At 45.0% G+C, this 12,922-nt stretch overlaps 1 protein-coding gene across 1 annotated transcript in view; it reads left to right on the forward strand.

Annotated features, from left to right (window-relative positions):
* The window catches only part of LOC115142449 (receptor-type tyrosine-protein phosphatase gamma-like), a 241,688-nt gene that overhangs the window by 160,817 nt on the left and 67,949 nt on the right, over window positions 1-12,922 (forward strand). The window contains exons 5-6 of the mRNA XM_065002572.1: window positions 3,574-3,669; window positions 10,114-10,180. Of these exons, the coding sequence (XP_064858644.1) occupies window positions 3,574-3,669; window positions 10,114-10,180 (163 nt within the window). The remainder of the gene's footprint in view (window positions 1-3,573; window positions 3,670-10,113; window positions 10,181-12,922) is intronic.

Below are 12,922 nucleotides of genomic sequence, written 5' to 3' on the forward strand. Positions count from 1 at the left end.
AAGTACAGCAGCATACAGTATTACAGTACAACACTGGGATGTGTGGTAAGTACAGCAGCATACAGTATTACAGTACAACACTGGGGTGTGTGATTATGCTTCTGTAAGTACAGCAGCATACAGTATTACAGTACAGCACTGGGGTGTGTGATTATGCTTCTGTAAGGACAGCATCATACAGTATTACAGTACAACACTGGGATGTGTGGTAAGTACAGCAGCATACAGTATTACAGTACAGCACTGGGGTGTGTGATTATGCTTATGTAAGTACAGCAGCATACAGTATTACAGTACAACACTGGGATGTGTGGTAAGTACAGCAGCATACAGTATTACAGTACAACACTGGGGTGTGTGATTATGCTTATGTAAGTACAGCAGCATACAGTATTACAGTACAACACTGGGATGTGTGGTAAGTACAGCAGCATACAGTATTACAGTACAGCACTGGGGTGTGTGGTAAGTACAGCAGCATACAGTATTACAGTACAACACTGGGATGTGTGATTATGCTTCTGTAAGGACAGCAGCATACAGTATTACAGTACAACACTGGGGTGTGTGGTAAGTACAGCAGCATACAGTATTACAGTACAGCACTGGGGTGTGTGGTAAGTACAGCAGCATACAGTATTACAGTACAACACTGGGATGTGTGATTATGCTTCTGTAAGTACAGCAGCATACAGTATTACAGTACAACACTGGGGTGTGTGATTATGCTTCTGTAAGGACAGCAGCATACAGTATTACAGTACAACACTGGGGTGTGTGATTATGCTTCTGTAAGTACAGCAGCATACAGTATTACAGTACAACACAGGGGTGTGTGATTATGCTTCTGTAAGTACAGCAGCATACAGTATTACAGTACAACACTGGGGTGTGTGATTATGCTTCTGTAAGTACAGCAGCATACAGTATTATAGTACAACACTGGGGTGTGTGGTAAGTACAGCAGCATACAGTATTACAGTACAACACTGGGGTGTGTGATTATGCTTATGTAAGTACAGCAGCATACAGTATTACAGTACAACACTGGGATGTGTGGTAAGTACAGCAGCATACAGTATTACAGTACAGCACTGGGGTGTGTGGTAAGTACAGCAGCATACAGTATTACAGTACAACACTGGGATGTGTGATTATGCTTCTGTAAGGACAGCAGCATACAGTATTACAGTACAACACTGGGGTGTGTGGTAAGTACAGCAGCATACAGTATTACAGTACAGCACTGGGGTGTGTGGTAAGTACAGCAGCATACAGTATTACAGTACAACACTGGGATGTGTGATTATGCTTCTGTAAGTACAGCAGCATACAGTATTACAGTACAACACTGGGGTGTGTGATTATGCTTCTGTAAGGACAGCAGCATACAGTATTACAGTACAACACTGGGGTGTGTGATTATGCTTCTGTAAGTACAGCAGCATACAGTATTACAGTACAACACAGGGGTGTGTGATTATGCTTCTGTAAGTACAGCAGCATACAGTATTACAGTACAACACTGGGGTGTGTGATTATGCTTCTGTAAGTACAGCAGCATACAGTATTATAGTACAACACTGGGGTGTGTGGTAAGTACAGCAGCATACAGTATTACAGTACAACACTGGGGTGTGTGATTATGCTTCTGTAAGTACAGCAGCATACAGTATTACAGTACAGCACTGGGGTGTGTGGTAAGTACAGCAGCATACAGTATTACAGTACAGCACTGGGGTGTGTGATTATGCTTCTGTAAGTACAGCAGCATACAGTATTACAGTACAGCACTGGGGTGTGTGGTAAGTACAGCAGCATACAGTATTACAGTACAACACTGGGGTGTGTGATTATGCTTCTGCAAGGACAGCAGCATGCAGTATTACAGTACAACACTGGGATGTGTGGTAAGTACAGCAGCATACAGTATTACAGTACAGCACTGGGGTGTGTGGTAAGTACAGCAGCATACAGTATTACAGTACAACACTGGGATGTGTGGTAAGTACAGCAGCATACAGTATTACAGTACAACACTGGGATGTGTGGTAAGTACAGCAGCATACAGTATTACAGTACAACACTGGGATGTGTGGTAAGTACAGCAGCATACAGTATTACAGTACAGCACTGGGATGTGTGGTAAGTACAGCAGCATACAGTATTACAGTACAACACTGGGATGTGTGGTAAGTACAGCAGCATACAGTATTACAGTACAACACTGGGATGTGTGGTAAGTACAGCAGCATACAGTATTACAGTACAACACTGGGATGTGTGGTAAGTACAGCAGCATACAGTATTACAGTACAGCACTGGGATGTGTGGTAAGTACAGCAGCATACAGTATTACAGTACAACACTGGGATGTGTGGTAAGTACAGCAGCATACAGTATTACAGTACAACACTGGGATGTGTGGTAAGTACAGCAGCATACAGTATTACAGTACAACACTGGGATGTGTGGTAAGTACAGCAGCATACAGTATTACAGTACAACACTGGGATGTGTGGTAAGTACAGCAGCATACAGTATTACAGTACAACACTGGGATGTGTGGTAAGTACAGCAGCATATAGTATTACAGTACAGCACTGGGATGTGTGGTAAGTACAGCAGCATATAGTATTACAGTACAGCACTGGGATGTGTCATAACAGTGGGTTTGTGTGAGGTAGACAGAATGACGGAGAATAGGGGGGAAAGAGAAACTAGTATTTGTTTTACAAATGATTTTATAACCATTGAAAGTTGCACTGTTTATTTGCATAGCAACCTACTGAAAGGAAATATGTTTTGTGTACCTGCCAGTGTTCACTGCATTCTGTCCAAATAACTGATTTATTTTGACGTGCTAGAACCACTTAAGAGCAACCTCTAATGTTCTGTCTGTTCTCTCTCGCTCTCGCTCTTGCTGTTTCTCTCTCTCTTTCTCTCCCCTTCTCTCCCCCTCTCTTTCTCTATCTCTTTCTCTCCCCTTCTCTCCCCCTCTCTTTCTCTATCTCTTTCTCTCCCCTTCTCTCCCCTCTCTTTCTCTATCTCTTTCTCTCCCCTTCTCTCCCCCTCTCTTTCTCTATCTCTTTCTCTCCCCTTCTCTCCCCCTCTCTTTCTCTATCTCTTTCTCTCCCCCTCTCTTTCTCTCTCTCTTTCTCTCCCCTTTCTCTCCCTCTCTCTTTCTCTCTCTCTTTCTCTCCCCTTCTCTCCCCCTCTCTTTCTCTCTCTCTTTCTCTCTCTTTCTCTCCCCCTCTCTTTCTCTCTCTCTTTCTCTCCCCTTCTCTCCCCCTCTCTTTCTCTATCTCTTTCTCTCCCCTTCTCTCCCCCTCTCTTTCTCTATCTCTTTCTCTCCCCTTCTCTCCCCCTCTCTTTCTCTATCTCTTTCTCTCCCCTTCTCTCCCCCTCTCTTTCTCTATCTCTTTCTCTCCCCTTCTCTCCCCCTCTCTTTCTCTCCCCTTCTCTCCCCCTCTCTTTCTCTCTCTCTTTCTCTCCCCCTCTCTTTCTCTCTCTCTTTCTCTCCCCTTCTCTCCCCCTCTCTTTCTCTCTCTCTTTCTCTCGCTCTCCTCACAGATGCAGATCTACCTGTACAATTCTGATGACTTTGACAGTCTCAGTGCGGCCATCAAGGAGAAACGCATGATTGCTGCGCTGGCTGTGTTCTTTGAGGTAAGACTGGCTTTGGGCTGTGTTGTTAGAGGAGATATTTTGGTTTCAGTTGTTCCCAAATACAATGAAACAGGAGGGTAGAGGGTAGGAATATAGTGCTCATTGGGAAGTATGAACAACAGTAATGGATACACTGATCGAAAGCTGCTTGCTCTCCTGAGGCACATGCAATCTTTCTTCCTTGTCCTCCCTCGCTTTACTTCCAACTTCCCATATCCCTGAAAGAGAAGCACAGACAGAGATGTCTTCAGGGAGTCATTACGGTGAAAGAGAAGCACAGACAGACAGACAGACAGGTGTCTTCAGGGAGTCATTACGGTGAAAGAGAAGCACAGACAGACAGACAGACAGGTGTCTTCAGGGAGTCATTACGGTGAAAGAGAAGCACAGACAGACAGACAGACAGACAGACAGACAGACAGACAGACAGACAGACAGACAGACAGACAGACAGACAGACAGGTGTCTTCAGGGAGTCATTACGGTGAAAGAGAAGCACAGACAGGTGTCTTCAGGGAGTCATTACGGTGAAAGAGAAGCACAGACAGAGTCAGAGAACAAGGGCTTCCTCTGCCGCTATCTCTTAAAAATCCCCTCTTTACCTAAAAGAAAAGTATTTGTCCGTCTGCCTGCCTGTCTGTATTAGTATGTGGGTTGTTACAAAAAGCTATTGGACAAGTAGCTATATGGTATTCTAAATAAAAAAACAAATAAATATTTTATTTCTGCAATGAAATTAACCTTCTACTGAGCACACAAGGATGAGGACTCCACTTTGTTTCCCTGTTGGTTTGTATCTGTGCACTAACCCAGCATCATCACTCTCCAACATACACCCACAATGATCAATAACATGTTGGTACAATTATTTTAACATATTGGACCATGCATATAGCCTATGCACAGTCCATATTATCAGGTTTGCTATTAAGAATACGCATTATCACCTGTAGCCCAACTGATGCAGAATAGTGGCTAGAAATAAATAGGCTGAAGCATGAGGTTGTCTATCTGCATTTATTCTATTGGACTAATCATTACAGATCCCAAATGGTTAGCATTCTATTGATGAATGTTGTCCCCAAAAATTGCATACGCACAGTGAATATAATGTAGGCCTACATGTTAGGATAACCTGCCACCCGGAGTAACACGCCCCCTGCCTGTACTTCTCACAGAAACCACTTAATGTCACCATCCCCCCCAACACCTTCCCTGGTTGACAAATGATTTTGAGGCAGGGTAGCGTTTTACCCTAACTTACCCTACAGTTGACCCGTGTTACATTTAGTCCCACTCTCCCCTATGCACTCACAGCAAATTGCTGAGTAAAAGACTATTTATGAATTTATGCTTGATCCAAAAATGTGGTGCGTTGCCTCCGGAGGCATTCAGAGGCCAAATTCATCGCCGTGCTCCTCCCACATTTTGTAACAATGCGGAGGGTGCCATATACATGACATGATTTCTTGATGGTAGGTAGGGGCGGGAGTTCCTGTATAAACACAAACTCACTTCCTTGACAACTTCCTTCACACCAGCTCTGCTCAACAGCTCTGCTCAACAGAAGTATGAATGCCCTGACTTCTGCAAAGGACGTCTCACCATTAATGCAGCATGGAAAATGCAGATGTCGGATTGACCATGCAGCGCCTTTTAGGTGCTTAATAATGCCGCTGCTCTGGGACCCCCCTTTTTTCAACAAGGACCATTAAAACTGCTGTTTTCGCAATTTCAAGCAGTGTTGTGCATTGACTGCTTGTCAGAATGCATGTTTCCCTCCCTAGGGCACTCTCAACTTCAATGCGTCTCGAGAGGAATATTTATCTCACATAAAACACACAACAACAAGCCGACTAGGTAAATCCACTACATGACCAAAAGTATTTGGACACCTACTCGTCGAACATCTCATTTCAAAATCATAGGCATTAATATGGAGTTGGGTCCCCCTTTGCTGCTATAACAGCCTCCACTCTTCTGGGAAAGCTTTCCACTAGATGTTGGAACATTGCTGCACCTGAACAGGCAGTTAACTCACTGTTCCAATGCCGTCATTGAAAATAAGCATTTGTTCTTAACTGACATGCCTAGTTAAATAAAGGTACAATTAAATTAAAAGGTTGGAGTGGGGACACAGGTGTTTCTAGGTCTGTGGCTAGACACCAACGGACCTTGTGTGATTGAAGACCTAAATGCTACCACTGTTTTTCTGACAGCCCTTCAGCAATTAGCATCAGCGCCATCACACATGTATCCCGCTGAATTACATTTTAAAGAGCAGGACACACACCTGACACACATATACACACACACGGACACACCAGTTTACCATTTCTAATCGAGCTGCATTTGGGCTCCCTGAGGGTGTATGAATGGTCGCTAAGGGGTTCATATTATTATCCACATTCAGCACTTAGTTACAGACTATTACTCTCATTGGACTGACCTGAATTAGGAATGGGAAGGAAGATGAGGAGGAGGAGCGGTCCCCATATCTCAAACACTTTTTCCCCTCTAAGTGTAAATAGCACATTGGGAATGTTGGTAATAAATGTGAAGCGTGTTCTGAACTGAGTGTGGGTACTGTAACTGCTGTTCTGGGCTGTCCTGTCAAATATCCTGTCTCTTGGTTGGTGTCTTCTGTCTGAACTGAGTGTGGGTACTGTAACTGCTGTTCTGGGCTGTCCTGTCAAATATCCTGTCTCTTGGTTGGTGTCTTCTGTCTGAACTGAGTGTGGGTACTGTAACTGCTGTTCTGGGCTGTCCTGTCAAATATCCTGTCTCTTGGTTGGTGTCTTCTGTCTGAACTGAGTGTGGGTACTGTAACTGCTGTTCTGGGCTGTCCTGTCAAATATCCTGTCTCTTGGTTGGTGTCTTCTGTCTGAACTGAGTGTGGGTACTGTAACTGCTGTATCCTGTCTCTTGGTTATTGTCTTCTGTCTGAACTGAGTGTGGGTACTGTAACTGCTGTTCTGGGCTGTCCTGTCAAATATCCTGTCTCTTGTTGTCTTCTGTCTGAACTGAGTGTGGGTACTGTAACTGCTGTTCTGGGCTGTCCTGTCAAATATCCTGTCTCTTGGTTGGTGTCTTCTGTCTGAACTGAGTGTGGGTACTGTAACTGCTGTATCCTGTCTCTTGTTGTGTTCTGTCTGAACTGAGTGTGGGTACTGTAACTGCTGTATCCTGTCTCTTGGTTGGTGTCTTCTGTCTGAACTGAGTGTGGGTACTGTAACTGCTGTATCCTGTCTCTTGGTTGTTGTCTTCTGTCTGAACTGAGTGTGGGTACTGTAACTGCTGTATCCTGTCTCTTGGTTGGTGTCTTCTGTCTGAACTGAGTGTGGGTACTGTAACTGCTGTATCCTGTCTCTTGGTTGTTGTCTTCTGTCTGAACTGAGTGTGGGTACTGTAACTGCTGTATCCTGTCTCTTGGTTGTTGTCTTCTGTCTGAACTGAGTGTGGGTACTGTAACTGCTGTATCCTGTCTCTTGGTTGTTGTCTTCTGTCTGAACTGAGTGTGGGTACTGTAACTGCTGTATCCTGTCTCTTGGTTGTTGTCTTCTGTCTGAACTGAGTGTGGGTACTGTAACTGCTGTATCCTGTCTCTTGGTTGTTGTCTTATGTCTGAACTGAGTGTGGGTACTGTAACTGCTGTATCCTGTCTCTTGGTTGGTGTCTTCTGTCTGAACTGAGTGTGGGTACTGTAACTGCTGTATCCTGTCTCTTGGTTGTTGTCTTCTGTCTGAACTGAGTGTGGGTACTGTAACTGCTGTATCCTGTCTCTTGGTTGTTGTCTTCTGTCTGAACTGAGTGTGGGTACTGTAACTGCTGTATCCTGTCTCTTGGTTGGTGTCTTCTGTCTGAACTGAGTGTGGGTACTGTAACTGCTGTATCCTGTCTCTTGGTTGGTGTCTTCTGTCTGAACTGAGTGTGGGTACTGTAACTGCTGTATCCTGTCTCTTGGTTGTTGTCTTCTGTCTGAACTGAGTGTGGGTACTGTAACTGCTGTATCCTGTCTCTTGGTTGTTGTCTTCTGTCTGAACTGAGTGTGGGTACTGTAACTGCTGTATCCTGTCTCTTGGTTGTTGTCTTCTGTCTGAACTGAGTGTGGGTACTGTAACTGCTGTATCCTGTCTCTTGGTTGTTGTCTTCTGTCTGAACTGAGTGTGGGTACTGTAACTGCTGTATCCTGTCTCTTGGTTGTTGTCTTCTGTCTGAACTGAGTGTGGGTACTGTAACTGCTGTATCCTGTCTCTTGGTTGGTGTCTTCTGTCTGAACTGAGTGTGGGTACTGTAACTGCTGTATCCTGTCTCTTGGTTGGTGTCTTCTGTCTGAACTGAGTGTGGGTACTGTAACTGCTGTATCCTGTCTCTTGGTTGTTGTCTTCTGTCTGAACTGAGTGTGGGTACTGTAACTGCTGTATCCTGTCTCTTGGTTGTTGTCTTCTGTCTGAACTGAGTGTGGGTACTGTAACTGCTGTATCCTGTCTCTTGGTTGTTGTCTTCTGTCTGAACTGAGTGTGGGTACTGTAACTGCTGTTCTGGGCTGTCCTGTCAAATATCCTGTCTCTTGGTTGGTGTCTTCTGTCTGAACTGAGTGTGGGTACTGTAACTGCTGTATCCTGTCTCTTGTTGTGTTCTGTCTGAACTGAGTGTGGGTACTGTAACTGCTGTATCCTGTCTCTTGGTTGGTGTCTTCTGTCTGAACTGAGTGTGGGTACTGTAACTGCTGTATCCTGTCTCTTGGTTGTTGTCTTCTGTCTGAACTGAGTGTGGGTACTGTAACTGCTGTATCCTGTCTCTTGGTTGGTGTCTTCTGTCTGAACTGAGTGTGGGTACTGTTACTGCTGTATCCTGTCTCTTGGTTGTTGTCTTCTGTCTGAACTGAGTGTGGGTACTGTAACTGCTGTATCCTGTCTCTTGGTTGGTGTCTTCTGTCTGAACTGAGTGTGGGTACTGTAACTGCTGTATCCTGTCTCTTGGTTGTTGTCTTCTGTCTGAACTGAGTGTGGGTACTGTAACTGCTGTATCCTGTCTCTTGGTTGTTGTCTTCTGTCTGAACTGAGTGTGGGTACTGTAACTGCTGTATCCTGTCTCTTGGTTGTTGTCTTCTGTCTGAACTGAGTGTGGGTACTGTAACTGCTGTATCCTGTCTCTTGGTTGTTGTCTTCTGTCTGAACTGAGTGTGGGTACTGTAACTGCTGTATCCTGTCTCTTGGTTGTTGTCTTCTGTCTGAACTGAGTGTGGGTACTGTAACTGCTGTATCCTGTCTCTTGGTTGTTGTCTTCTGTCTGAACTGAGTGTGGGTACTGTAACTGCTGTATCCTGTCTCTTGGTTGGTGTCTTCTGTCTGAACTGAGTGTGGGTACTGTAACTGCTGTATCCTGTCTCTTGGTTGTTGTCTTCTGTCTGAACTGAGTGTGGGTACTGTAACTGCTGTATCCTGTCTCTTGGTTGTTGTCTTCTGTCTGAACTGAGTGTGGGTACTGTAACTGCTGTATCCTGTCTCTTGGTTGGTGTCTTCTGTCTGAACTGAGTGTGGGTACTGTAACTGCTGTATCCTGTCTCTTGGTTGTTGTCTTCTGTCTGAACTGAGTGTGGGTACTGTAACTGCTGTATCCTGTCTCTTGGTTGTTGTCTTCTGTCTGAACTGAGTGTGGGTACTGTAACTGCTGTATCCTGTCTCTTGGTTGTTGTCTTCTGTCTGAACTGAGTGTGGCTCCTGTAACTGCTGTATCCTGTCTCTTGGTTGTTGTCTTCTGTCTGAACTGAGTGTGGGTACTGTAACTGCTGTATCCTGTCTCTTGGTTGGTGTCTTCTGTCTGAACTGAGTGTGGGTACTGTAACTGCTGTATCCTGTCTCTTGGTTGTTGTCTTCTGTCTGAACTGAGTGTGGGTACTGTAACTGCTGTATCCTGTCTCTTGGTTGGTGTCTTCTGTCTGAACTGAGTGTGGGTACTGTAACTGCTGTATCCTGTCTCTTGGTTGTTGTCTTCTGTCTGAACTGAGTGTGGGTACTGTAACTGCTGTATCCTGTCTCTTGGTTGTTGTCTTCTGTCTGAACTGAGTGTGGGTACTGTAACTGCTGTTCTGGGCTGTCCTGTCAAACATCCTGTCTCTTGTTGTCTTCTGTCTGAACTGAGTGTGGGTACTGTAACTGCTGTATCCTGTCTCTTGTTTGGTGTCTTCTGTCTGAACTGAGTGTGGGTACTGTAACTGCTGTATCCTGTCTCTTGGTTGGTGTCTTCTGTCTGAACTGAGTGTGGGTACTGTAACTGCTGTTCTGGGCTGTCCTGTCAAACATCCTGTCTCTTGTTGTCTTCTGTCTGAACTGAGTGTGGGTACTGTAACTGCTGTGTCCTGTCTCTTGTTTGTTGTCTTCTGTCTGAACTGAGTGTGGGTACTGTAACTGCTGTATCCTGTCTCTTGGTTGGTGTCTTCAGGTGGGGCGGAGAGACAATCCATCTGTAGAGCCCATCATCCAGGGACTGAAACGGGTGGTACACCACGGTGAGTATACCACGGACACTCACACTACTACTCTCTCTGTGTTCTCACTGCTGCTGTTCAACATCTTAGTTCTGTAGCACTTCTCAGTTAACTACAGAGTCAGCAGGGCCCCAGGTTCTCAGTCTTCCCACAGAAACACAGATAGAAATACAGACACACTAATGATTGTTAAAGAGGGCCTTGGCTTTATCACTTTCGCTATAATTCATACTAATTATTGGATTTATATAGCGCTTTTCTACCAACTGAGGTACTTAAAGCGCTTTACATAGTAATGTGGAAACTCATCCACCATTTTTGTGCCAGAACACTCACCAGCTATCAGGTCGAGAGGTGAGGAGTGATTTTATACCAATTAGGAATGAGGGGGATGATATCAGGGATAATACCCCTACTCTTATGATAAATGCCATGGGATTTTTTTTTTATTACCCCTTTTTCATGGTATCCAATTGGTATTTACAGTCGTCTCATCACTGTGTCTCCCGTACGGAAGTTCGAGAGCCGTGCATCCTCCGAAACACAACCCACACTGCTTCTTGACACAATGCCCACTTAACCCAGAAGCCAGCCACACCAATGTGTCAGAGGAAACGCTGTACACCTGGTGACAGTGTCAGCATTCACTACACCCAGCCCACCACAGGGGTCGCTAGTGCATGATGGGACAAGGACATCCCTGCCGACCAAACCCTCCCTTAACCCAGACGACACTGGGCCAATTATGCTTCGCCCCATGGGTCTCCCGATCACGACAGAGCCTGGACTTGAACCCAGAATCTCTAGGGGCACAGCTAGCACTGCGCCACTCAGGAGGCCCTAGTTCCATGGGATTTTAATTACAACAGAGGGTCAGGACACCTTTTAGCTTCCCATCTGAAAGACAGCACCTTTTGCAGGGCAATGTCCACTTCACTGCTTTAGGGGCATTGGGATCTCCTTAGCCCTTCAACACCACTTCCATCAGCATCTGGTCTCCCATCCAGCCAGGACCCACCCTGCTTAGCTTCAAAAGCAAGCCAGCAGTGGGATGCAGGGTGGTATGCCTCTGGCTATAGAGGTCACACACAAGAGCACTCAATGAATGTCCACAAAAAAATACAAATAAAAAAAGAGACAGAGAAATGATTTCCCAAGTTGTTGTTGTTTATGTTGTTTGTGAGGTTAATGTTTTGTTCATCACACATCTCCTTCACTGTCTATTTTCAAACATCACACATCTCCCAGACGGTCTATTTTCAAACATCACACATCTCCTTGACTGTCTATTTTCAGACATTACACATCTCCCAGACGGTCTATTTTCAAATATCACACATCTCCCAGACTGTCTATTTTCAAACATCACACATCTCCCAGACGGTCTATTTTCAAACATCACACATCTCCTTTACTGTCTATTTTCAGACATTACACATCTCCTTGACTGTCTATTTTCAAACATCACACATCTCCTTGGCTGTCTATTTTCAGACATCACACATCTCCCAGACGGTCTATTTTCAGACATCACACATCTCCTTGACTGTCTATTTTCAGACATCACACATCTCCCAGACGGTCTATTTTCAGACATCACACATCTCCCAGACGGTCTATTTTCAGACATTACACATCTCCCAGACTGTCTATTTTCAAACATCACACATCTCCCAGACGGTCTATTTTCAGACATTACACATCTCCCAGACTGTCTATTTTCAGACACTACACATCTCCCAGACTGTCTATTTTCAGACACTACACATCTCCCAGACTGTCTATTTTCAGACATTACACATCTCCCAGACGGTCTATTTTCAGACACTACACATCTCCCAGACTGTCTATTTTCAAACATCACACATCTCCCAGACGGTCTATTTTCAGACATTACACATCTCCCAGACTGTCTGTACATCGAAATTCCGCGCCTCTCACCTGGTCTTCCATCCATTTGTTTAATCTTTTGGAGATACTTTACCTTGGCGTTTATTTTTAATCCCAAATTAGAGTCTGACCACAAGCTGTGAGCCCAGTCTTCCATCAAGAGGAAGGCAGTACAGCGAGTTCCCACACCCTGCTTCACTCCCTGTGTAGCGCTGCAAAGAAGAGACGGATTCATTGCATCTAAACCTCAATTTGTCAACACTCTGTCTCTCTCGCTCACACACACGCACGCACGCACGCACGCACGCACGCACGCACACACACACACACACACACACACACACGCACACACACACATAATTTACATACACAACAGCAGCATCAGATGCATGCTTGCTTGTACCATTAATGTTTAATGCTAGGGTTACACAGATAGATATGCCTAGCTATGATGTGTATGGTCTGAAAGCGGAGTTAGCTGGTGTCGATACAAACATGAGTAATGTCGTGTCTCAACCAGCCCGTATCCGGATGTGCTTTACCATGTTTCCCTAATCCCCTACTGCATCTGCCTACACACACACACACACACACACCGGCCTGAACGAATTGCCCCTCAGGGATTCATGAAGTTGTATTGCATATGGAGCCATGCCGCTGTGTATGTGTGCATGCACACTTTGTGTGTACCAACACATACAGCTGGGTTAACAATGTCCTACTGACGTAGTTCTCTTTATGTGGGTCCACTCAGAGACAGACGGAGAGAAAACGTGTTAATGGAAGAAGGGAATAAACTGAGAGCATATGGTCTCATGCTGATTCATCTCACGCAACTGGAGCTCCTCCGTGCTTCTCTGGGTCTTTATCCCA

The sequence above is a fragment of the Oncorhynchus nerka genome, linkage group LG2 (assembly GCF_034236695.1).
Source record: "Oncorhynchus nerka isolate Pitt River linkage group LG2, Oner_Uvic_2.0, whole genome shotgun sequence".
NCBI lineage: Eukaryota > Metazoa > Chordata > Actinopteri > Salmoniformes > Salmonidae > Oncorhynchus > Oncorhynchus nerka.